General features: G+C 44.6%; 1 protein-coding gene across 5 annotated transcripts in view; it reads left to right on the top strand.

Annotated features, from left to right (window-relative positions):
* LOC137571481 (allantoinase, mitochondrial-like) overlaps nt 1-26,919 on the top strand; it is a 74,005-nt gene that overhangs the window by 30,588 nt on the left and 16,498 nt on the right. For all 5 annotated transcript variants that reach the window (XM_068280647.1, XM_068280649.1, XM_068280651.1 and 2 more), the window contains exons 3-8: nt 1,674-1,825; nt 6,308-6,422; nt 8,982-9,128; nt 14,992-15,037; nt 17,804-17,897; nt 23,527-23,713. In XM_068280647.1, the coding sequence (XP_068136748.1) occupies nt 1,674-1,825; nt 6,308-6,422; nt 8,982-9,128; nt 14,992-15,037; nt 17,804-17,897; nt 23,527-23,713 (741 nt within the window). The remainder of the gene's footprint in view (nt 1-1,673; nt 1,826-6,307; nt 6,423-8,981; nt 9,129-14,991; nt 15,038-17,803; nt 17,898-23,526; nt 23,714-26,919) is intronic.

Below are 26,919 nucleotides of genomic sequence, written 5' to 3'. Positions count from 1 at the left end.
CTCCGCTGTTATGACCAATTTATTTGGCAATTATAAGAATTCTTGTAGCTCCCAGGAGAAGCCACTGCAGAGAACCTGTTCATGCATGGGCACTGCACAGGGGGATATTACAGTTAATGGGCTTGATTTACAAAACGGTGCTAACTTTAGCACTGGCCCTTAGCACGTCTAAACTCAGTTGAAATGTGAGAAGTAGTGATCGTGCGCAAAGTACCGCGCGCAAAGTTTTGCGCGCGCACTGCACAGAGCGCAGGGCGCTCCGCGCGAAGTGCCCACTAAAGCCTATGGGACTTAGCGCGCGCATAGGACTTCTCAATCAGATCGTGCGCTAAGTACCGCACGCTAAGTTTTGCGCGCGGTACTTAGCGCACGATCTGATTGAGAAAACTAGTGCTAACCTACTTAGCACCCTGGTTAGCGCGCCTTAAGACTTTAGACGTGCTAAGTAGGTTAGCACCGCTTAGTAAATCAAGCCCAATCGGACAATGATGCCTTGTATTTCAGCTCATAGCTGTTTTTTTTAGAACTCATGGAGAATTTTCTATCTTGTACATCCCCTTCCCATGATGGGTATCATTATTGCATACATGTAAACATGATGCCATAGTAACGTGGGTGCTGGAAATGGCCATTGGTAAAATATTGGTAAAATCACTGATATTCTATTATTGGGCAATGGGTAATATGATGGTATCATATCTGTAATTTTTACTGTTATTTTACTATTGCTAAAGCTAAACTATTCTCACTCAAACCCTCTGTTTATTAATGCCTAACCCTAACAGCCCCCCCTCCCCCATCCACTGCCACAATTTCCACTGATTTCTGTGCTTAAACTTAGGCCTCTTTCACAGGGAAGGCTCAACTGCACATTTGCTGGCTGCGGTTTAAAGGGAACCTGAGATGGGGTGTGTGGGTGCATTTATACTTACCTGGGGCTTCCTCCAGCCCTATGAGTTGTGTGGGGTCCCTCACCGTCCTCTCCGGCCGCTCTGTTCTCTTATAATCCCACTCTGTAATCTGGCCAGCAGCGCTTTTCTGTACATGTGTGACTTGGCTGTGCACCCCTCTCTCCCCCCTCCCCCGTCTTGCTCCCGTTTCCAGAAGCGTTCTGTGCCTGCATAGTAGTACTGCACAAGCCCAGAACACTCCAGAGCATGGGAGTTTTGCCGGGGTGCGTGCTCGACCAGGTAACGCATGCCTAGATGCACATAGCTTGTCAAGGCTGGCCAGATTACCGGGCGGATTTACAAGTGAACAGAGAGGACAGCAAGGGACCCCCCTCACACATCATGGGGCTGGAGGAAGCCCAAGGTAAGTATAAATACACCCAATATCAGGAACAGCCAAAGGCAATATTGATAACCCCATAAGTGTCAGCCTTTGACATGCAGTAAAATACTGTCATGTGTCGTATCTGATTTCAGCCACATTCTCTCTCAGATGTGCCTCCATGGGACATATACCATTCCCCCACCTATGCTGAGCACCAGCAAGCCACCGGATAGCTCACGGGAACAGCAGAGGGAATGCACCGCCTGCAGAGGCCAGGCTAGTGTAAGGAGGCTGTAAAAAGATTATATTACAAAGTTGTGTACAGTTTGTTCTTACAAGCTTTTGTTTACATCTTACATTTGTTGAATTGATTATGTCTTTTTCCTCTCATTTAACAGCTATTGGATGTAGGGAATCTTGTGGTTATGACTGGAGTCATCGATCCTCATGTACATGTTAATGAACCTGGACGCATGGACTGGGAAGGGTACCGGACCGCCACGCTGGCTGCTGCTGCTGGAGGCATTACTACCATTGTAGATATGCCACTGTATGAATGCATTGTAAAATTGGTATTTTTCATAGATCTTCATAATTACCTGCCCTTATAATTTGACAGTTTTAACTATCATAGGTATTTGTAAATGTATTGGCCCCAAACCATTCATCATTATCATTTGAGGCCAATCTTACACCTGGCCATTGTGGTTGCGGTGCGATGCTCCGCCCCCATTGCATTGCACCAAAACGCACAAAACATCATTCATACAACCTTGCGGCAGAGTGCGCCAACATATTTAAAATGTCTGCATTGCTTATTGACTTACTTTACTTCCGCTGCTGCTGCTGTGTCGGTGCGGGAGTCTGGCGGTAACGCTCGGCTGACTTTGCAACGGCGATCGGGCACTTCTGGCGTGATGCCATAAGTGTGCTAGGTCTTATTGCTTTGCATTGTCGATGCATTACCCTGCAGTAAAACGGGATAACACAATGCACACTTGCAAAAAAAAAGAAGGGTAAAAGGGTCCTCAAGCACCTGAAGATCTCAGGGAACTAAAATTGCAATACAATAGTGGGAGAAAGACACTATACTATATTTTTCCAGTGATGCAGGTTGTAATTTCTTGATATTGCCATGTCTAGGATATTCTGATATCTGGTGTTTCTCCATCAGCACCCCCATTGTAGTGCTAAGTATCACATTTCCAGGCAGAGGTCTTCCATCTGATCATATAGTTATCAGACTGCCCAAAAGTTCTCTTCTATGCATTTTACCAGATTATTGTGGCTAAAATGCTGTTTTTAGAAAACTGTCCAGGAAGGTGAGCAACTGGAAGTAGTACAAGCTCTGTATGAGGGGCTGCTGCCTATTTGCATCAACCTGCTGCTCCCAGTGCAAGGGGGATGGACACAGATGTTCACCCCAGTATAGGTAGCCAGATTCGCCTACCAGTTTAGGAAGCCAATTTCCCCCAAGTATAGGTAGCAAGATTTCCCCTCACTATAGGTAGCCAGATGTCCTTCAGTATAGGTAGCCAAATGTCCCCTCACTATAGGTAGCCAGATGTCCCCCAGTATAGGTAACCAGTTTCCCACCCGGTATAGGTATCCAGATGTCCCCTCGCTATAGATGTCACCTCACTATAGGTAGGTAGCCAGATGTCCCCAATATAGATAGCGAGTGAAGTCGCCCCAGTATAGGTAGCCAGATTCCCCCCTTCCCCACTATAGGTAACCAGACTCCACCCACAGTATAGGCAGCCAGATGTCCCCTCACTATAGGTAGCCAAATGTTTCAAGTATACGGTGCTAGTGATGTTCCCACTGTATAGGTAGACAGAGCTGTTCCCCAGTAAAATTAGACAGAGAAATTCCCGAGTGTAGGTAGCCAGATGTCCCCCATATATAGCTAGCCAGGTGCGCACTCCCCACCTTCCCCAGTATAGGTGGGCAGATGTTTTCGCACTCTTGGTGTCCCTTCACTATACCGATGGGTCACATGATGAGAGATGCCGGCTGCAGTCATGGAGAATGGATGCTAAGCGGCACTGAGGAGAGGAATCTAAACTCCTGAAGAGGTGAGATACTTTATTCCTCTTTCAACTCTGCAACAGGGCCAGATTACTGACCAAACAACCCTAAGGGGCCACAATCGACCCACACTGGCCCACAATAAATTGCTTGGGTTGCTTAGTCTGTAATCTGGCCCTGCTTGGTAGACAGCATATTCTCATCCAAATGATAGATCTGCACCAGGCAACATCCATTGTAGCTTTAGATGAGTGGATTGGACAGCATTTGCTACCCGTTCTTTGCTTCCCTCACTCCCCTCTCTACAGCCACAAAGCTAAACTCTCAACATGGATACCCAGAGTCAGAGCAGCTGCATGCTTTGTAGCCTCCACACAGTCTCTATTGTAGCAGAGGAAATCTAGTAGTCTTGCCACATCCTGAATAAAGTAAAAAATAATAATTTCAGCAAGAAAACCAGAGCCTTTCATAATGACTCTAGTGTGTGGAGAGAGGTACAAGCTCAGATATATTGTATCAGTGGTGACTGGACCTCAAGGACTCCTATAGGATCACCAATAAGAGTCTGGTGTTTAGAATTCATCTATGTACATCCTTAATTGACACCTGTGTGGAGAGAGTCTTGGGGCAGGCAGTCACACGGCGTGCAGGCAGAGATGTTGTGTGTGGGGATTGACTTAGTCTTCAGGCAGGCCTGACCGAGCTTTGATGACCACGCGGTCAGATGGACCCTTGACCCAATGCTGTGTGCCAGAGATGACACCACTTGCCTTTCAACATCACGGTACAGGTTGGGTATCGCCTTTTTTGAGAAATAATTGCATATCTTCCACTGCGGTGTGTGGATTTGCTTTTGTGTGCTGCTTTCCCTCAGGTGGTCATCCCATTGCAGTTGGTGCTTTGTAATCATGTGCCTTCGTAAGGTAAGTGTCCCTTTGCGGGTCTTGGTCTTTCCACGGCTCAATTTTCGGTAGCAGAGAGTACAAATGGCATTGCTCTCATCTGAGGCAGACACACACAAAAATTTCCACACCGGTGATGGCACTTTGGTGGTGGCAGCCGACTGAGTGTCAAGTGGGGTGCCAGAATCAGAGCAGGAGGAGGAAGATATGTCACGCTTAAGTGCGGAAGCTGAGAAAGATCTGAACACTTTGGTCGCGGGCCGCACGAAATCATGACAGCGCAACCTTGAACAGACCTGCCAGGTGGCCTGTCTCTGCCTTTTGTTTTGTCCATATTGGGGGGGGGGGGATGAAGTGAAAGGTATGCACTGACTTGACTAATACAATGTGCAGTCAGTCACACAGGTGCAGTTAACAGCTATGCACGGAGTGGTATATCACACTGTACGTAGGTAGGTGGGTGCACTGAAGTGAACAACAGGTAGTAGGTATATGCAGTGATGGGTATTACATGTGCACCTGTCACACACATACAGGCACAGTGACACTGACTGACAGGGCTGTATATAATGCAAGTGGGCCACACTAAAAAAAAAAAAGGTCACAAGAACAAGATTAGCTCTCAAAAGAGGGGTGCTTTTTTTTTTATTAGCAATAACAATCAGCCAGGAGCAAGCTAACAAGCCTACAAGAGCCTAACTAAGCTTTCCCTATGAGAGTCTGCAGCAGATATCCCTTCACTAATTACTGCAGGCACACGAGTGAGTCCACTGCCTGATGCTGCCTGCCTTTTATAAGGGGGCGTGGGGCTCCAGGAAGGAGTGTAGCCTAATTGGCTACAATGTGCCTGCTGACTGTGATGTAGAGGGTCAAAGTTGACCCTCATGATGCACTATGGGGGCGAACCGAACTTCCGGAAAAGTTCCCGGTTCGCCGCGATCGCGAATCACGGAAGTTCGCCGGCGAACCGTTCAGGCCATCTCTATTCAGGTCTCATTGTATTCTGAATAGTGCAGAGACTTAGCCTCAATTATGAATATTTATGTGAACCTAGACAGAAGTGTAACCGCTTTATAGTTAATGTATTCAAAACTAAAACCTCTGTAGATTTAGCAAAAAAAAAGCATGTGCCCCCTGAGATGTCTGGTGAGAGGCAATGAATGCACCAGCCTTAATGTTTTAAAATCTCCTTCATGCCTTTATCGCTTCCAGTCATCTTTCTGCTGTCTTCTGTAATTAATCTTAGAATGTACTTTAAAGGAAACTGTCAGTTTTATCCTTTTCCATTTACCTGTATGTTGCATTCATCAAGGGCTAGGAAGGTAGAACCTTTCTTTTGGTCCCCATTGTCTTTTTTATTGGCATTTACACATATGAGCCCACGTACACTATAAAGAAATGAGATTATTACTTGGATAATGCACAGTTTACTGATGTGTATAGGTAGGAGCTATGTCTAGTCTACTCTACTGATGTGAAGGCAGGAGCTATGCCTTGTCTTCTCTACTGATGTGTAGGTAGGAGCTATGCCTAGTCTACTCTACTCTACTGATGTGTAGGCAGGAGCTATGCCCAGTCTACTCTACTGATGTGTAGGTAGGAGCTATGCCTAGTCTACTCTACTCTACTGATGTGTAGGTAGGAGCTATGCCCAGTCTACTCTACTGATGTGTAGGTAGGAGCTATGCCTAGTCTACTCTACTGATGTGTAGGTAGGAGCTATGCCTGGTCTACTCTACTGATGTGTAGGCAGGAGATATGCCTAGTCTACTCTACTGTACTGATGTGTAGGCCAGAACTATGCCTAGTCTACTCTACTGATGAGTAGGCAGGAGCTATGCCTAGTCTACTCTAATCTACTGATGAGTAGGCAGGAGCTATGTCTAGTTTTCTGATGTGTAGGCAGGAGATATGCCTAGTCTACTGATGTGTAGGCAGTAGCTATGTCTACTCAACAGATGTGCCCAAACTACTCATGTGTGGGGAGGGGTTATGTCCAATCTGCTGATATGGGGGTAAGGGCTATGCCCAGTCTACTGTTGTGTGGGAAGAGGCTGTAGAAAGGCATACACAATTTTTTATTTTATATTTCTTTCCAGAAACAGCCTGCCTCCCACCACTTCTGTGAGCAATTTCAATACTAAGCTCCAGGCAGCTGAAGGGCAGTGCTATGTGGATGTAGCATTTTGGGGAGGTGTCATTCCTGATAATCAGGTAAGTTTAACTGCAATTATCTACATTCTCTCTATTTCCAACAGTATGCATATTTATCTCAGGAAAATATCACAGTAGAAAAAGTTGCAATAGAAAATAAAAAAGTTAATTTTTCTGACTGGCAAACTGTGTATGTACAAGAGAGACCTCACTTCATGGCACGCAATAAAGATAGGATGGCTTGAATGAGAACACAACGTCCTGGTTATCAGTCACAAAGCCTGGGAACTTGATGCCTGGTACACACCAGATAATTTCTCGATGGGCCGAATCAATAATAATTTTTAATCTAATAACAAACAATTAAGAGCATGTAAGGGATCCCATGCTGTGTACACGGCACCTTTAGTACCACACAGGCTCCGTTCTCCACCAGATCACTTGGGTGGCAGTGGGCCCCAAAAGGGCCAGAAAATTCCCTGTATAGAGACAACTGCTTCCTAAATGTACATTGCCCCAGCTTCATTAAGAACCACAGTAGCTCTATTCTGCGCTGCCAATACTGTAACTGTGATGTAAAGTGTGTGTGTATGTGTGGGGGGAAAGGGATAATGCCTTTAGCCTTCTGACCTCCTCCTGCGTAGCAATAGCCATAGCAACTGCTATGGGGCCCTGGAGAAGAGGGGGCCCAGATACAGTAGTACTTGATGTGTTCACTATTAACTTTGCTTTGTTGCTCAACCCTCTGAGTAAAGTCTCTTGAAGTCCCTCTAAGCTGTGGCAATTAAATAGAATTTTAACCACTTGAGGACCACAGTCTTAAACCCCCCTAACTAAAGACCAGGCCATTTTTTACCAAATAGGCCACTGCAGCTTTAACCCCCTTAACCGTTCCAATTATATCAGCAAGGGGGCGGCGCAGCACTTTTTTTTTAATTTTTTTTTTTTTTTTAATTCATGTAGCTAGCCTAGCGCTAGCTACATGATAGACGCTGACAAGCGGCATCCCCCTACATACTTCAATCGCCGCCGGCGATCTTTGCAAGCGGGTAGCGGCGCGGCGGGTAGCGGCGAATCGGTGGTGAGCAGCAGCGATCGAGATATGCACGCAGCTAGCAAAGTGCTAGCTGCGTGCAATAAAATTTTTTGGGGGGAAAATCGCCCCAGCGAGGCCTGAGAAATCCCCCTACGCAGGTTACCCCGAGCTGAGCACGGGATAACCGGCAAGGAGGTTAAGGCCTCGCTGCAGGGCTGTCCAACTCAGCACGCAAGTGATTCCCCCCCCCCCCCCCCTTTTCTCCCCACCAACAGAGCGCTCTAAAGCCTATGACAGCCGATCACACTGATTGGCTGGCAGGGGGAGGGAGGGAGATTAAAAAAAATATTAGAAAAATAAATAAATATTGATAAAAAAGCAAACAAACATTGGGGGAGCCCCAATGTTTGTTTGTTTGTTTTAATCAATATTTATTAATTTTTTTTCCTAATATTTTTTTTTTTTTTTAATCTCCCTCCCTCCCCCTGCCAGCCAATCAGTGTGATCGGCTGTCATCAGTGTGATCGGCTGGCTGCTGTCCCCAGTACAGCGCTGCCTTAGATCACAGCGCTGTACGGCAATAAAAGATGGCGCTTTCGCCGTCTAACAGTCTCCGAGTGGCGATCGCCGCTGGGAGACTGAAGATGTTGGGGAGGAGCTCCGCCTACCAAGCGGAGATGCACGCGCATTAGCGTGTGCGATCTCCTGCAAAACAAGCCCGTAGGACCTTATGCCAATCGGCATTAGGCGGTCCTGGGGCTGCCGCCGCGTCCACGCCCATCGTCGTGACTAGGCAAGTATTTAAGAAAGACTAATAGATTCAGGGCAGATTCAAAGCAAGCAGAGCCAGTATAACAAAACATGTAAAGGGATGTCTGGATGCCTTGCAATGCCCTCACTGCACGGAACTGAACACAGAGACACTCCACACTGCTCTGCTGTTAACGCAAAGGTTTTTGTACATGGGCTTCGGTAATTTACCGAACTTCTGCTGCATCTGTGAACATTTTTATGAATTGGCACACAAAAGTCTAAAATATTGAATGCTGTATTTTCGGTATTTTTTTTTCGCACAGCCTTTTATGAATCGACCCCATAGTAGGGAGGTGGCTAAACTATTGTTGCTCATAGCAGTCACATATTAGGGATAATTTCAGATGACAGTTTTTGAACATGGTCAGTGATGGCAAAATCAGTATATAACATGAGATCAAGAACGAATATAGGTATTAGCGGCTTAATTGCTATTTATGGCATAACCATAGTTTATGATGGTCAAATGTGACAACCTGCACTGCACAACCTTCTTCTGTTCTCCACTAGAACTACCTCCAATCATGTATACAACACTTCTCAAGAGTTTCTACCCTCTTCTGGAAGTCTCTTCCAAAATCTGTTACTCTCCAACCCTCAAAAGCTGTGAGTGCATCCTTAAAACTCACCTTTTCAGACATGCAGACAATCGTATTCGTTACCAGTGTACCAGTGTTTTTATTCTTGTTTTGTTTTTTTTACTCTGTGCAGTGCCTAAAAGACGAGGCGCTCTATAAATTAATAATAATAATTGTTTCCTCCTGTGACAGGTAGAGCTGGTGCCTCTGCTGCAAGCTGGTGTTGTTGGATTTAAATGTTTTCTTATCAACAGTGGGGTGCCAGAGTTTCCCCATGTCGGTTTGAAGGATCTACACACAGCCATGTCTGAATTACAGGGGACCAACAGTGTTCTACTGGTTAGTAGCAAACAGTAGCATCTTTATAGCTTTTACTAATCAGAAGTAAATTGAATATGGAGGCTACCACATGTAGCGGGTTTTAAAACCTCCAGGGTTTATATTTCTATGCTAATTACTGACATAATATGCATTGTATTTGCTCTACTTCTGTTGGATACAGCGCTGTACTATTTGATACATTATTATGAATGTTGATCTTACTCTTGTTTTTGTTAAAACCAATAAAAACTCATAGCTCCCAACTGTCCCTTTTTCGGAGGGACAGTCCCTTTTTGGGAGCCCTGTCCCTCTTTCCTCCTCATTTGTCCCTCTTTCAGGACTTTGTTCCTCTTTCTATGTAAATATACATATTTCTCTACCAAAAATGTGTATGATTGACACTAAACTTTATTCCCATCCTTTAAATTGATATATTACTAATTTTAAAATGTTAATATGAAGGAAAATGAACCAGGATAGAAAGGATCAGTGTGGTTTGAATTATAAAACAACATATTTTATCCGCAATAATATAGATATTAAAGGGGTTGAACTTCCGAGATCCCATCATGAGGTTGCTGCTTACGCAGATGATATGCTATTTTATCTGTCCAATCCCCACATATCTCTCCCCAACCTTCTGCTGGAATTTCAGAAATATGGGTCCCTCTCGAATATGTCAATTAACTATAAGTGTGAGGCGATGGGAATCCTCCTCCCTAGCCCTGTCCAAGATAACTTCCCATTTCGTTGGCCTTCTCGATATATGAAATACCTGGGGGTTCACATCACTCCAGATCCAAAAGACCTGGTCGCTAATAATTTCCTCCCGGCTCTAGAAAGAATTAAACAGGATCTTCAAAACTGGAATAAACCACAGTTTTCCTGGTTTGGAAGGTCTAATATTGTAAAGATGACAATTATGCCACGATTGCTCTATCCTCATTCTTTAAAGAAATTACTCAAATCTTCTCTAGGTTTATTTGGAACGGCCATAAACCCAGATTAAAATACCAGATCCAGGTGGCCCCTAAGGAATTGGGGGGGGGGGGGGGGGGGCATCCCGAATCCTAGACTCTACTATACAGCTGCCATTCTAATACGCATTATTGACTGGCATCGACATGCTGGCCATAAAAGTTGGGTTGGGCTGGAGGGAGAGCTCATAAAAGATAATTTAGTTGATACTCCCTGGGCCTCTAGGAATAGGAAAATCCCAGATCCTGCTGCCTCGTTAATTGCACATACTATTAACACCTTCACCAAATATAGACTCCTTCCTCAGGTGTCGCCCTGGCCCTCTCCTCTTCTTCCCATCCTGGATAACTCTTCCTTCCCACCAGGCCTTTCCTCTAGGAGCTACCCAGCCTGGAGAGGAGGACCTGCTCTACGTGCTCACCATTTGCTTGTGAATGGGGATTGGGCTCGCCTTCAAACACTGGAATAACCCTCGGTACACAGAAACTAGACCATTGGAGTTGGATACAGTTTAGACATTTCCTTCTGTCCCAAGGTACCAAATCTAGCTTTACAAGACCCCTTACCATCTTTGAGCGAACATGTTTCAGTGAGGGCCAGATAAAAGGAAGGATCTCATTAATGTACTTTTTGTTAAACGACCCTCCCGCTCCTTCGGCCTCATTCCGAAATAATTGGGAACAAGACTTGGGGACTACATTCTCTAACAAACAATGGGACAAAAATTTGGTATTTGCTCATAAATCGTCTATCTCTTCTAGATCTCAAGAATCCGGATATAAAATCCTAACAAGGTGGTATTTAACCCCAGCCCGATTGCACTCCATGTTTCCTAACTCTTCTAATCTCTGTTGGAGATGTGGACAGGAAATAGGCACTCTGCTTCACATATTTTGGTATTTCCCTAAACTCACTCAATTTTGGTCTGATGTCAGAAGTATTATGCATGAATTGACTGACTTCCTCCCTCCTGATAACCCAGCTTTCTTTCTGCTCCATCATAACTCGTGGTCCATCAGAAGATATAAGAAAACCCTAACAAGGCATTTGGTTAATGCAGCTAGAGCTTTAGTCGCTAGGCACTGGAAATCAGTGCAACCGCCTACAATCAGAGAATGGCTCGGTTTGATGGGGCAGACACAACAAATGGAGGATCTAACAGCAACGATACATGATAGACATGAGCAATACCGGAAAACCTGGTTTGGCTGGTTCGAATTCAAAGAAACGCAGCGTTACCGCTCACTCATGATTAGCTAATTAAATTGGGAACGGTTTTAATTTGACAGAATTGGAGGTTTGCCCCAGCTCTTGCCTTTTCTCCTGGCGTGGGGAGAATGCTTGTTCTTGTACTGGTGCTTCCCTTGGCTTGCCCCGGGTTCTCGTCATGTCCGCCTGAAATCTCCACCTTTTCGCTTCTCTTTTTTTCTTTTCTTTCATGTTTGTTCCTGTCATATAACTGCCCTGTTATGAGGGAGAAAGTCTGTTTATGTTGCAGAGGTTTGTACAATGTCAGCAATTATGGGTTTTCTGGTGTATGTTCCCTCTGGGCCCAGGAAAACCGGTCTTTCAGAAACTTTTAACAGACCTGCTGTACTGAACTGATAGCTAGCCTTTTACAAATTTTACTTGTTAATCAGGCAACCCCCTTCTGCCTCTATACACATGTATGCTTCTTTGATTTCTATGTCTATGGAGTCATTCTGGCTGATGGCCCTTCATATAAGCATATACTATGTAGTCATTGGACTTTCCTAAGTTAGTCATATACTTGTTTTTATGTGTGATGATATGATGTATATGACACCTATGTCCTTTGTTGGTGTAATCTCTCTTTCTTTATCCTTTGAAAATAAAAGAATCTTTAAAAAAACAACAACAACAACAACATATTTTTCTTATTAAATCTTTATGGTATGTGTGACTAGGGGTGTGGCAGGGGTGTGGCAGGGGCGTGGCTTAAGTGTCCCTCTTTCTCATCTCAAAAAGTTGGTAGGTATGCATTAAAAACTATTGAAATGTAAAAAAAAAAATCCATGTAGCTAGGGGAGATAGAGTTGGAACAAATAATCTGTATGGATACTCTGTGTCAGAAAGTAAAGGCAGAGGATCAGCACAATAGCCAAGCAAGTATCAAAGGGGGGTCTACAATGCTAACTTCAATATTCTTTCTAGTTCAGCTTTATGTTAACTATAATTGTTTAATTTACAAGGTATGTAAAATACACCAATTTTGAAATGTCATACTAGTGTAAGGTGTCCATGGTTTAAAGGCAAATATTTTGAGGGGGAGGGAGGGGAGTTAAATAATAATTATAGCTGCACCATATATTAAAAATAACTCTAGGCCCTGTTTACACTCAATCAGTTGGTACGTGTTTTTTTTTTCTTCTACATAGCAGTGCATTGTGAAAAAGATTTCAGTTAAAACGCATTAAAAGGAACCTGAAGTGAGGACAATTATTTAAAATAAACACATGACGTAGCTGCAAATGAATATTACATACTAACCTCCCCATCAGTTCCTCTCAGAAGCTCACCATTTTCTTCTTACAGTGATCCCTTCCAGTTCCAACAAGATTTTGTCAGAGCTGAAATATACCAGTTGCTGTCAGTTATATATCAGCAGCTGTCAGTTACAACTGAATGTGGAAGGTAATGTCCATGTTTCCCTATAGCTCAAGTGGGTGATATTACAGTTTAACAGTGTGCTGACCAGGAAGCTGGTATGGGGTCATGGCCATTTTTAAAATGGAGGACAGATAATTCCATTGATCACAGTGGACAAATGGGACCCAGGAGAGGAGAAAGAGATTCAGAATAAGAATCTTTATTATCGTCAAGCACGACTGGGTCATGCCTGGAATTGGGCTTGGCACGTACAGGGTACTGATACAGGATACAGATACAGATCAAGAACAGAATATAATACCAGGTGCATAGAGACAATGTGGCATAAGTTACAACACAAAAACAACCAAAGAGTCCGCTTAAAGAGAATCTGTATTGTTAAAATCGCACAAAAGTAAACATACCAGTGCGTTAGGGGACATCTCCTATTACCCTCTGTCACAATTTCGCCGCTCCATTAAAAGTGGTTAAAAACAGTTTTTAAAAGTTTGTTTATAAACAAACAAAATGGCCACCAAAACAGGAAGTAGGTTGATGTACAGTATGTCCACACATAGAAAATACATTCATACACAAGCAGGCTGTATACACCCTTCCTTTTGAATCTCAAGAGATCATTTGTGTGTTTATTTCCCCCTGCAGCTATCTTCCACTGAAGTGTCAGGCTGTTTCTTCCTGCAGAGTGCAGACAGCTCTGCCTGTATGTAATTCCTCAGTATGTGAAAGCCCAGCCAGCTCAGAGGATGATTTATCCAGCTTGTAAAAGATAATAGAGCAGAGAGAAGCTGCACTAATCTAAATAACACACAGCAGTGTGCAGAGAGGGGCCTGGAGGGGGGAGATGCATCACAGAACCACAACACTTAAGAACTTGGCAGCCTTCCAGACACAGGCTGACAAGTCTGACAAGAGAGAGATAAGTTGATTTATTACAGAGATGGTGATAGTAGAACGTGCTGCAGTAAGCCAGAACACATTAGAATAGCTTTTGGAACTTGTAGGATGATAAAAAACAGGATGCAATTTTTGTTACGGAGTCTCTTTAAGCTAGAGCGCCATCTATGTGCAGAGTGCCTCAGTGTGGGCACGTATTGTGGGCTGGGGATGGGCAATTTTGTGGAGAGAGTTCAGAAGGTCGACAGCCGAGGGAAAAAAGCTGTTTTTATGTCTTGAGGTCTTGGTGAAGATGGACCAGAACCGGAGCCTCCGGCACGAGGGGAGCTGACTAAAGAAGCGATGGCCTGGGTGTGAAGGGTCGTTGGTAATCTTTAATGCTCTGGAGTACAGCCTGGAGTGGTAGAGGTGGTCCAGAGAGGGAAGGGATCTCCCTATGATCCTCTCCGCTGATCTGATGACCCTCTGCAGTTTGAGCCTGTCACTGGCGGAGGAGCTGGCGTACCAAACCAAGATGGAAGAGCATAGGACCGATTCGATTGTAGCGGAGTAAAAGTTTGTCAGAAGTTTTTGGGCCATACCAAACTTTTTAAGTTGGCGGAGAAAGAAAAGTCTCTGTTGGGCTTTCCTCTGTGGGGAGGCAGTGTTGGCCTTCCACCTTGAGGTCATTGGAGATGGTTGTGCCCAGAAGGCTGACACTGGGGACTCTTTCTACTTCCTTGCCATCGATGCGGATTGGGGGCGGGGTGGAGGCGCGCCTTCTGAAGTCAACTACCATCTCCACAGTTTTTGCTGTGTTTAGGACCAGTCCGTTCTCTCTGCACAAGTGACAAACACTTTCGACCTGGTGGCGGTTCTCCTTCTCATCATTTTTGGTGATGAGACCGACAATGGAGGAGTAGACTACACAGGAGGTAAGTATGACCTGTGTATGGTTATTTTCACTTTTTATTTTCAGTTCAGGTTTCTTTAAGTGCGAAAGGTGCCATAGAAAAACATGGGACTTACTTTGAAAATCAGTTGTAACTGAGAGCAACTGATTAAGTGTAAAAGGGGCCTTATACTGACCAGAAAGACCTCACTTTCCCTTTGTACCCGTGGTAGTGGAAGTGGTGCTGTGCCAACAGCCCAGAAATGGGATGAAGTTGTTGGGTGCCTGTGATGCCACATGTGAGCCTGGCATAGAATGTAATATAATGTGCTGCAGGCTGGTAGCATTGAAGCAGAATAAGGGATTTACTGAAACTATTATAAGGTTTTGTTGTAGACACATTAATACTACAAAGATGGCCTCCTGGGGAAGGGGGGGGGGGGGGGAGAGAGAGAGATCTTAAAATAGTATTAAAAGTATTGTGACATTAATTATTTCTCTTTTTAGTTTCATGCTGAACTTGAAATTCCAAAACAAGAGGTAGATACTGGAGGTAAGATCTGATATTACTTCAAATAGGAAATTACATATGAATGTAACAGTCTACAATATTAATACACAATATCCAAACATAACCAGGAAGAGACTCAGGAGGGGGAATGATACACATAACACGGGGGAGACCAGTCCGGGTTCCGTCCATCATCCAGAAAATTGATGCCGCTACTGCAGCGCAACCTGTCAAGTTTTTTTTTGAGTAAGAGCTTTCCAGCATGCTGGATAGAGCATTTTGAATAATTTCTGCCAAAAATTGATCAGAACAACGATCAGGCGGCTGTGTTGCAGCATTGATCTCATTGGATCATTATGATTGAATCTGCGGGATAACCATGCCATAAACTGAGTAATGAATGGGCACCTTTACAGGCTCCTTTACAACTACAGCAAAACAAAAATCTTTCTATGTACAACAGTCTCACCAGCACCAGCAGGGGGAGCTTCAGACAAACATACATTATGAATCTGTAATATTTTACACTTCATCAAAAAAGTCCCCTACTTCCAAATGACTCAAGTTACAACCTTTCATACATGAGTACAAACAAAGTTGTGTCCTTGTACAGAATGTTCAGAACTATTTTTGTTATATGCTATACTTGTTATATGTTGTATAAACTGTTGTAAGTAGTTTCAGGCTACTTTTAAACTGCAAATTGCAATTCCGATTTGCCATGTTCACTGCATGCTAGCAGCACAAGAAGAAAAGCCCAGAAAAAAAGGACTTTTTTTAATCGCATCAAAAATCTGAATTGAATGTAAAATCGCATTAAAAACGGGAATCTGATTCAGAACCCCATGTAGTGTAAAAGAGCCCTAAAACACATTAAGGACTCATTCACACCTAGGGTGTTTTCGCTATTTTTTAAGCTCCGGCGATTTTCAAAATCACCCTAAAAATGCTTGTGCAATGAGTCCTTATGAGATTCCGACCTGCGCACTCAACTGAAACAGCCCTCGCCAAGGTGGTCAACGACCTTACCCTTGCCAAGGCCAAAGGCAGTTATTCCATCCTGCTCCTCCTTGACCTCTCTGCAGCATTTGACACTGTTGACCACTCCCTCCTCCTCCAATCACTACAGTCCATGGGCATCCATGGGCTTGCCTTGGCCTGGATCTCCTCCTACCTATCCAATCGCTCCTTCACCACTTCCTTCAATGGCTCCTCCTCAACTCCTGCCCCCCTTTCAGTTGGGGTCCCCCAGGGCTCTGTTCTAGGCCCCCTTCTTTTCTCCATATACACTTCCTCAATTGGCAAGCTTATCTCCTCCCTGGGCTTCAATTACCACCTTTATGCAGATGTCACTCAGATTTACCTCCATACCCCCGATCTCTCAGCCACCACCATAAACAAGGTCTCCTCGTGTCTCTCAGCAATTTCCTCCTGGATGTCAGCTAGGTTCCTAAAGCTTAACCTAGACAAAACTGAGCTCCTGATCCTTCCACCCCATGCTGCTGCACCCATCCCAGGTTTCCACCTCACAATCGACAACACAACCATTCTCCCTACCTCCCAGGCCCGCTGCCTGGGTGTCACCTTGGACTCTGACCTCTCCTTCATCCCACACATCCAAAACATCACAAGAGCCTGCAATTTCCACCTCCGTAATATCTCCAAGATCCGCCCATTCTTAACCCCGGACACGACCAAACTGCTCATCCATGCCCTCATCATCTCCCGCCTTGATTACTGTAACTCACTCCTTTCTGGCCTCCCCCTGAAACGCACTGCCCCCCCTTCAATCAGTGATGAACGCGGCTGCAAGACTCATCCATTCTTCGCACCGCTCTGCATCCACATCTCCCCTTTGTGAATCCCTGCACTGGCTCCCTATCCGTCTCAGGATAAGTTTCAAGATTCTATGCCTGGCGTATAAATCTGTGCACAAAACATGCCCTACCTACATCTCGCAGCTTGTTCACAAGTATACACCAGGTCGCCCCCTCCATTCCTCCAACGACCTTCGCCTCACCACCCCGCGCATTTCACACTCCCATGCCCGCCTGCAGGATTTCTCAAGAGCTGCCCCCACCCTCTGGAATGCCCTTCCACCACCCATCAGACTTGCTCCCTCTTTCAACACATTCAAGCAAGCCCTCAAAACCCACCTCTTTATGATGGCCTTCCCACCTCCTACCACACAGTAGCTCTCTAAGGAATATTTAACAGCCCCCCCTAGTGTTTCCACCCCTCCCTTTAGATTGTAAGCCTCTGGCAGGGTCCTCCACTCCCTAGTGTAATCTACAGGATCATGTGCTCCTGTCCTATGACAGCCTGTACTTGTATTACTGGGCCTACCTAACCAGCCCATATTGCATGATCATGTATTTTGTACAATTTGTATGTATAACTTTGTTCTATGTGTATAACCCTATGTATGTCATCCTTGTATCATTGTATATATTTATTGTCCAGCGCTGCGTAATATGTTGGCGCTTTATAAATACAATAAATAATAATAATAATATCAGTGCGTTTCGTCTGCTTTCCGCTGACCAAAGTGTTTCTGGTTTGCAAAACGCTCACATTCAAATTCAAGGCTTTGTGGCCACAAAGTTTTAAGATGTTGTAACACAAATTAGTGAATTTGTCTCTATTTTCCTGTATGACCCAGGTAAAAATTGCCACCTATGAAATACTTCTTAAACCATCCAGTCTATGTTTTCTGAATCTGTTCTCCGATGCCCTCCAGCTCAGAAGAGCTTTAGCATACGGACCCCTGAGGTGTCTATAACCTAAAGACCGGTATCTTCTCTACAGACCCTGCACAGTATGAGACGTTCCTGGCCTCCCGTCCAGATGACATGGAAGTTGCTGCAGTGGAACTGGTGGCCAATCTTTGCCTACAGTACAAGTTAGTGTGTTCGCTAGTGGCTACACAGTACAGCAACTTTTCAAACCCACATCCAAATAATACATTTATTTTTTATATAGCATGGCTTGTGATTAGGAAGGCTTACTGAGATCCTAATAATTCCAAGTTGATCGAAACGTTAAGATAACTGTAACGATTGTGGTACTTCCTCCGTGATCAGCGCACAACGCGTGCGCTGATACGGTGGAAATCCTCCACAAGCGTATAATTGCAGATTAGTCGTCAACCCGCGACGGTGCACACACCACAGCAGATATGAAGTAGGAACGCGATCGCGAGAGGTGCGATCGCCAGATGTGACACAAGGCTACAGCAAGGCGGAGCACGAGAGTAGCAAAGGCACAGCAAATCATACAATGAGGAGATACGGAAAATAACAAACGCTTGCTAACCGCGAACACCGCACTCATTCGCAACAGTGCACGCGGTTATGCGCGATCTCCACGTGATAAGCACAATAGAGACAAGCACGCCTAACTAACCATCGACAGACAAACATGAAACAGGACGCGAACGCTTGCTTAATGGTTACCTCACCGAGCCTCCAGCAAGCGTTTGTAGCAGACAAGACAGACACACGAAAACAGGGACAAGCGAGAGATAGGATCCACAGCACTTGCGAAAGTGGCTAGCGTGATCCAGGAATACAGAACAGAAGGATCCACAGCACTAGCGCAGGATGCCAGTGCGATCCAGGTAGACAGAACAGAAGGATCCACAGCACTAGCGCGAAGCGAGTGCGATCCAGGCAGACAGAACAGAGTAGCAGACCAGAAGGATCCACAGCACTAGCGCAAGGCGAGTGCGATCCAGGAAGGCAGAACAGAAGGATCCACAGCACTAGCGAAAAGAGGCTAGCGCGATCCAAGGAGACAGAACAGAAGGATCCACAGTGCTAGCGCAAGATGCTAGTGCGATCCAAGTGAGACAGATCAGAAGAGATAGCTGGTAGCAACCGCTGCACCAGCTATACTCCAAGAACAGAGATCAGAACGATTTCCTGACGACCACCGCTGGGACAGGACAATCGCAACAGAACAAACAAAACAGATAAGCAATCCTAATTTCACTAGGGAAACCTGCCTAGCGCAGTTTCAGAAATTACTCTAAGCTGATCTTCAAACAAAGAGTAAGGCTGACACTCCTCCAGGAGTGTTTCACAGGAAGGAATCCTTGTGACCAGCCAAGCATTGTGGGAAACACATAGTACTTATAGTACACGCCTCCCATGAATGTGGCCAGGCAATTTGCATGACAACGTATGCAAATTCCTCTGCAAGCACAAGCTGCAAAACTGACAGAAGCTCCTCTTTCCAGAGTCCTGCAGCATGCAAACCTAAACAATGGTCAAAAAGCTGCCTGCCTGCACAGGCAGCTGAGCATATCATTACAATAACATTATGCAAATGTATGCACATACATTTAACTGGTCTATTTCCAGGCTGAATACAATTGCATACACTTTGCTTCAACTTGGAATTAGTAGTAGCATCTCAGTGACCATTGCTACATTGTACATTGTATTGTATACAGAACAGTCCTGAAATATCTTTTCAATAAATAGTAATAGAAATATGTAACCAAATTGCCGAACACCTGGGCAACAGACACTAAACATTGAAAAAAAATAATTGTCAGGATTTAGGTAAAGTGGAAGCTGCATGTCAGTGTAATCTGTGGTTTGACAGATATCCTATATTATAAAATCCCTGTTGCTTTGTCCGTCTGTGTTTATGTGTCCGCGGCAGCTTCATCCTGCGCATGTGTGGCTCATTGGCTGTCCGGGCAGAGGGGGGCAGTTTGGAGCCCAGGAGAGAGCGAACTGTGAGTGAAGGGCAACCGGGTGAGGGGGGCGGGAGTGGTGTAGTGCTGCTACCCTCGGGTCCCAGTGCCCATTGTATAATGGGCCTAAGGTCTAGTAAGTAAATAAACTCAAAGCAAAGTCTGTTATGGCAATGTTTATTAGTGAAGCTGTGCAAACTGCATGGTAACATGAAAGTCCATAGACCATTCACAGTACAGTGCCTATTCCCGTGTGTTGCGCTGCAATGTGTATGGGAACGTTTTGAGGATAACACATGTGATCTCTTGCCATCTTGCACCATATTGGGGTTAACAATATAATCAAAAAAACAATATCAGCGCAGCCAAGCAAATCTTAACATGTGGAACACTACATATATCGCAGCCAAAGTCCAACGTCTCAGCAAAACGTCTTCAATTAACATAAATAGTACACTTCAGCGCGAATTCACTTGTGTCCACCACCGAAAACACCATAAAAATAATACGCTTACCAGATTATCACAGACCTTAACTACAGGGTCTGCAATATGGCTTAATGAGGTCAGCAGCAGGTTTCTTCGCAGCCGGCCTCCTCTCCAGACAAGCCGAGCAATCTAATCCTCAATTGCAGTATTTCACCAAAAATGAGGCATGCAAAGAGACAAACGCACATCTAAGCGTATCTACAGCGATTTTAATATCTCATTTAAAAAAACATAAAAGTTTTTTAAAAGTCACTCACATCTGGGCCCTTATGACAGGGACCCACAAGGAAAAACAGCACTTAAAACATAGGACGCCGTCCAGCCACACGTCCGCCTCGTCCGACCGGTTTCACTGTCAAAGTTTCATCAGGGACTAAAAGACAAAGTGGCTGGATATACCCTTTTATAGTATTTACCTTAATTAAGTTGGAAGTGTGCAGGGAAGCCGCTCCGGAGAACGCTATCAGCACTTCCGGGAAGATGGTGGTGCGCTCCACGTACCATCACTTCCGTTTCCGCCTCCCTATGGGAGCAATACGTATTTCCGGAAGTTAATTACATTCCGTATACAGATACAATTCTTTAATCTCATAAAAATCTGAAAAAATATTTTGTTTTCTGGGGGTAAGACTACAAGTGGTGCATGCCACACATTTTCGACACTTAAAAGTTATAATAATAATGAGTTTATTCGAGTTAGAAATAAGGGAATGATTACTTTGTAAAGATCATTCTTACAGGATGGCAGTTTTTAAATGTAATTGTTGGTGTAATTCCTTTATTTTATATACATCCCCTAACTTGGAGGTTTGCCATATACGGATACATAGACATCCGGAAGTACGGGTTGTATCTGTATACGGAATGTAATTAACTTCCGGAAATACGTATTGCTCCCATAGGGAGGCGGAAACGGAAGTGATGGTACGTGGAGCGCACCACCATCTTCCCGGAAGTGCTGATAGCGTTCTCCGGAGCGGCTTCCCCTGCACACTTCCAACTTAATTAAGGTAAATACTATAAAAGGGTATATCCAGCCACTTTGTCTTTTAGTCCCTGATGAAACTTTGACAGTGAAACCGGTCGGACGAGGCGGACGTGTGGCTGGACGGCGTCCTATGTTTTAAGTGCTGTTTTTCCTTGTGGGTCCCTGTCATAAGGGCCCAGATGTGAGTGACTTTTAAAAAACTTTTATGTTTTTTTAAATGAGATATTAAAATCGCTGTAGATACGCTTAGATGTGCGTTTGTCTCTTTGCATGCCTCATTTTTGGTGAAATACTGCAATTGAGGATTAGATTGCTCGGCTTGTCTGGAGAGGAGGCCGGCTGCGAAGAAACCTGCTGCTGACCTCATTAAGCCATATTGCAGACCCTGTAGTTAAGGTCTGTGATAATCTGGTAAGCGTATTATTTTTATGGTGTTTTCGGTGGTGGACACAAGTGAATTCGCGCTGAAGTGTACTATTTATACCATATTGGGGTTGCTAACGTATGCATTACTCTTCAACTCCCCATACATGGTGTGCATTGGAAACCGTGTGCGCAAATCGCGTTCATGTATTGTGAGGGAAGCCTAAGAAATGCTTAGTTTCCCTTGCCAAGCTTTGTAAAATACTTAGTAAGCCTAAGCTTTTTCACTTTTTACATTTTCAGCAGCTAGCATATGAAATGTGGAGGCAAATCCTGGAGCTCTCTAATGAGGCAAGCTACAACTGCCATTGTATTTGAGGTTCTTAGGCTAAACTTCTCTCTTCAATTGTTAGCTCACCTTTTTCTGCTTCCTGAGTCTTTCCAGTAGCTCAGCTCCAATAAACATTGGTGAAGTAGGGTGGGGTGCGGCCAACCAGAACACAAGCATGGCTAACACCAAAATTGCACATGGCACTCCAAGCACTCTTCATTTTGAAAGTTTCTACGTGGCATGAGGGCACCTTTTGATGCCTGTCTATCCCATTTGCCTACAACTGACAGTATCAGACGTGAACACAGGTTTACTATATAAAATATCTCTCCTTTTTGGCTAAAATTAATGTCTGATCCTCACATTCTCTGGTAATGTAGAGAGAGGAGTCCCTGGTAATGTAGGCAAAATATCTCTCTTGTAGTGTAGGCAGAGACCTCCCTGGTAGTGTAGGCAGAGACCTCCCTTGTAGTGTAGGCAGAGACCTCCCTTGTAGTGTAGGCAGAGACCTCCCTGGTAGTGTAGGCAGAGACCTCCCTGGTAGTGTAGGCAGAGACCTCCCTGGTAGTGTAGGCAGAGACCTCCCTGGTAGTGTAGGCAGAGACCTCCCTGGTAGTGTAGGCAGAGACCTCCCTGGTAATGTAGGCAGAGACCTCCCTGGTTTTGTAGGCAGAGACCTCCCTGGTAAAGTAGGCAGAGACCTCCCTGGTAGTGTAGGCAGAGACCTCCCTGGTAGTGTAGGCAGAGACCTCCCTGGTAGTGTAGGCAGAGACCTCCCTGGTAGTGTAGGCAGAGACCTCCCTGGTAGTGTAGGCAGAGACCTCCCTGGTAGTGTAGGCAGAGACCTCCCTGGTTTTGTAGGCAGAGACCTCCCTGGTTTTGTAGGCAGAGACCTCCCTGGTTTTGTAGGCAGAGACCTCCCTGGTTTTGTAGGCAGAGACCTCCCTGGTTTTGTAGGCAGAGACCTCCCTGGTTTTGTAGGCAGAGACCTCCCTGGTAGTGTAGGCAGAGACCTCCCTGGTAGTGTAGGCAGAGACCTCCCTGGTAGTGTAGGCAGAGACCTCCCTGGTAGTGTAGGCAGAGACCTCCCTGGTAGTGTAGGCAGAGACCTCCCTGGTAGTGTAGGCAGAGACCTCCCTGGTGTAGGCAGAGACCTCCCTGGTAGTGTAGGCAGAGACCTCCCTGGTAGTGTAGGCAGAGACCTCCCTGGTAGTGTAGGCAGAGACCTCCCTGGTAGTGTAGGCAGAGACCTCCCCGGTAAAGTAGGCATGAGACCTCCCTGGTAGTGTAGGCAGAGACCTCCCTGGTAGTGTAGGCAGAGACCTCCCTGGTAGTGTAGGCAGAGACCTCCCCGGTAAAGTAGGCATGAGACCTCCCTGGTAATGTAGACAGAGACAACCCAGATAATGTAGACAGAGACATGCCAGGTAAGTAGGTATATAAAAACGTTAAGAGAAATAGTAAATGACTACTTATTATAAAGACACCAAGGTCATACCACATACCTGTATTTCGGATCTGATATTGCTGTTCAGCACAGATATTACTTTATAATTTTCCCACAGTACAATTGCAGTTTTACTCCACAACAACCTGTTACATGTCTCATAAACCAGATTTTTCTGAAACCTCTACTTAACAATGGTCTTCCATCAGGGTACGCTGTCATATTGTGCACCTCTCATCAGCAAAGTCCCTTGCCATCATCAGAAGAGCAAAGAGTGCTGGAGCCCCCCTTACTGTAGAGACCACCCACCATTACCTGTCACTGAGCTCTGAGCACATTCCTCCTGGTGCCACCTACTATAAGTGCTGTCCACCTGTGAGAGGACAAAGCAATAAGGTAAGTTTATCTGCCGCTATTATATCCATCAATGTCACTGACAATGAGAGCATTTGATAAATAAACATTTGTATGCAAAGCATTGCGCTATGATTTAGTAACCCATGGCAACAGAGGTAAAGGAATCCATGGATATAACATGACAGTTGCCTGATTCTACCGTTTGTGACAAGATCTTGCTAATATAGCCCCGTAAGTGGCTGAAAGTGGAAACAAATTCTTGGCATTATCAGGGCCGTCTGCTGGACATAGGAACAGCATTTGATTATTTCCACAAGGAATGGCAATCTGGTGTTCATCCACTGCCACCAGAGACATTAGCTGTGCATTCATCTTCTGACAAGTACCCAGTAAGCAAGCTGTTATCGAATGTCTAGTGGGCACCATACAGGTAGTTGAAAATGCTGATCAGACTACACTTGTAAAAAAAGTATTGCTTTCACTGCAGGGGCATAACTAGAGGGGTGCAGCCCCTGCGATTGCAGAGGGGCCAGAACGCAGCGGCAGGAGTAGGGAGGGAAGGGGCAGCCATGGTGGCAGGAGTAGGGGGGTTGGGCAGCAAACTCCCTGATTTGCCCAGTATAGGGAGTATAGTTACCCCAGTATAGCTAGTATAGGTACCCCAGTATAGCTAGTATATTTGCCCCAGAATAGGTAGGTAACTAGTACAGTTGCCCCAGTATAGATAGTATAGTTGCCTCTGCATAGTTAGCATAGTTGCCCCCAGTATAGCTAGTATAGTTGTCCTTGTATAGTTAGCATAGGTGCCCCCAGGATAGCTAGTTAGTATAGGTGCCCCCTGTATAGTTAGCATAGTTGCCCCTGTATAGTTAGCATAGTTGCCCCAGTATAGTTAGCATGATTTCCCCCAGTATAGCTAACATGGTTGCCCCAGTTACCGTATGAGCTGGCAGCCGCTTCCTCCATAGTATCCGCCGCCCCTCTCCTCAGTGCATCATAATCTCACAGCAGCGCATCTCACGGCTGCTGTGTAGAGTCAGGAAGCAGGAGAGCGGCTCCCTGTAGCAGCGATGTATATCGCCGTTACCATGGAAACAGCTGCCCTGCTTCCTGACTCTACACAGCAAGCGTGGGACGCGCCCGCACTGCTGTGAGAGGAGTTCTGCGCGGCCCGCCGCAAAACATGCCGCAGCCCGGTATTGCGGACTGGGGTTTGGGGACCCCTGATCTAACAGACGAAGCCAGCTCCTTGAACTTGGCTCCCCTACAAGCAGCACACATACAAATTTTGTTATGTAAGGTTAGTGCTATATTTGTGCCCATTTGTGCTGCAAAAGTTACAATTTTCGCTACTTTCATTTTTTTGAAGATAATAGCAATTTTTTTTTCTTCACACAATAACATAACCCCACCCCTCGCAACAACACATGGACATGAAACAGATATGGTTGGGTAGTACTGTATTTGTGCACATTTATGCTGCAAAAATCAATGTTTAATCTTTTATAATTTTTGAGATTTTTTTTTCATTTGGTAAGTTTTTGTCAAGGTCAAAAGTTCACCCAGCCATGCACTACTGTAGGCGGGCTGAGTGAACGTTTGATCTTTATAAAAAATATCTTAAACTACAGTATAAAAGAGGAGACAAGACAGCTGGATTGGGTGACATCATCATCTGGAAAAAAAATGCTATTATCTTCAAAAGGAAGGCAGGACATGTTTTTGGTAACTGCTATATTGGTGCCACAAAAATAAACACGATAGATGGTTTATTTGTGCTGATTGTGGGGGGGGGGGGGGGGGGGGGGGAAACCAGGCCGACAAAGACTGGTGCTGTTGAGATTAAAGAGGAACTTCAGCCTAAACATTACGTTACATAAGTTATATTAATTAAAATAGATAAGTAATGTAATCTATTACCCACCCTGTTTTAACCACTTAAGCCCACAGGGTTGTTCATTTTTTGCATCTGATCAACTTTCACCTCCCATTCATTCGCCAATAACTTACTTTATCACTACCTATCACAATGAAATGATCTATATCTTGTTTTTTCCACCACCATTTAGGCTTTCTTTGGAGGGTACATTTTGCTAAGAATTATTTAATTCTAAATCCATTTTAACAGGAACATTAAGAAAGAAATGGAAAAAAAATCATTATTTCTCAGTTTTTGGCCATTATAGTTTTCCGTTAATGCATGCTACCGTAATTAAAACCCATGTATTTCATTTGCCCATTTATCCCGGTTATTACACCATTTAAATGATGTCCCTATTACAATTTATGGCGCCGATATTTTATTTGGAAATAAAGGTGCATTTTTTCAATTTGCATCCATCACTATTTACAAGCCTATAATTTAAAAAATTATATTAACATACTCTCTTGACATGCATATTTAAAAAGTTCAGACCCTTAGGTAACTATTTATGTTGTTGTTGTTTTTTTTAATTGTAATTTTTTTTTATTAAAAATTTTATTTGGGTAATTTTTGGTGTGGGAAGTAAACAGCTAATTTTTTAATGGAATATAATGTATTTTATTTATTTAAAAATACATGTGGGTGTAGTTTACTATTTGGCCACAAGATGGCCACAGTCAAAAAAATTCCTGGAAACATACGATCACGCTTCCAGGAAATAGAAAGAGGACAGGGAACTTTTTTTTATTTTTGCAGAAAGACCGCGGTCTCTGATAAGAGACCGTCGGTTTTTCTGCGGGGGACTTAGATCGATGAATGGGAATTATATTCCTTTCATTGATTGGGGAGCTAACGGCGGGCGGCGGGAGCATGCGTGGGAGCGCGCAAAGCCCATCTGGACGAACATATTCGTCCAGAGAGGCTGAAGTGGTTAAAAGAACAGGCAAATGTTTGTGATTTCATGAGGGCAGCCATCTTTTTGGTTGAAAGGAGGTGACAGGGAGCATTAGGTCCTGTGTCCTGATCACCCCTGCCAGTTGCTAGGCCACGAGAACAACAACATCAGAAGTCCCATCATGCTTTGCACAGTATCCAGGGAAAAATGCCCGAGCAGTTTTCTTTGATGGGGCGGAGCTTGGCTTATGTGCTGCCAAAAATGAGGCGTGGATAAGAAAAACATAGTTCTGATGCTGTGAAACTGATAAAGAAATACCACCAAGCCTTTTCAGTACTGCTGAGTAGATTTTTAGTCTGGAGGTTTACTTTAAGCAATGGAGCTCCAGCCATATATTTTTTAAATGTAAGATAGAGTGCTGAAAAT

Source organism: Hyperolius riggenbachi, chromosome 4 (assembly GCF_040937935.1).
Source record: "Hyperolius riggenbachi isolate aHypRig1 chromosome 4, aHypRig1.pri, whole genome shotgun sequence".
Classification (NCBI taxonomy): Eukaryota; Metazoa; Chordata; class Amphibia; order Anura; family Hyperoliidae; genus Hyperolius; species Hyperolius riggenbachi.
Note: the sequence above shows the minus strand (reverse complement) of the source record. Positions and strands in the feature narration are given on the sequence as shown.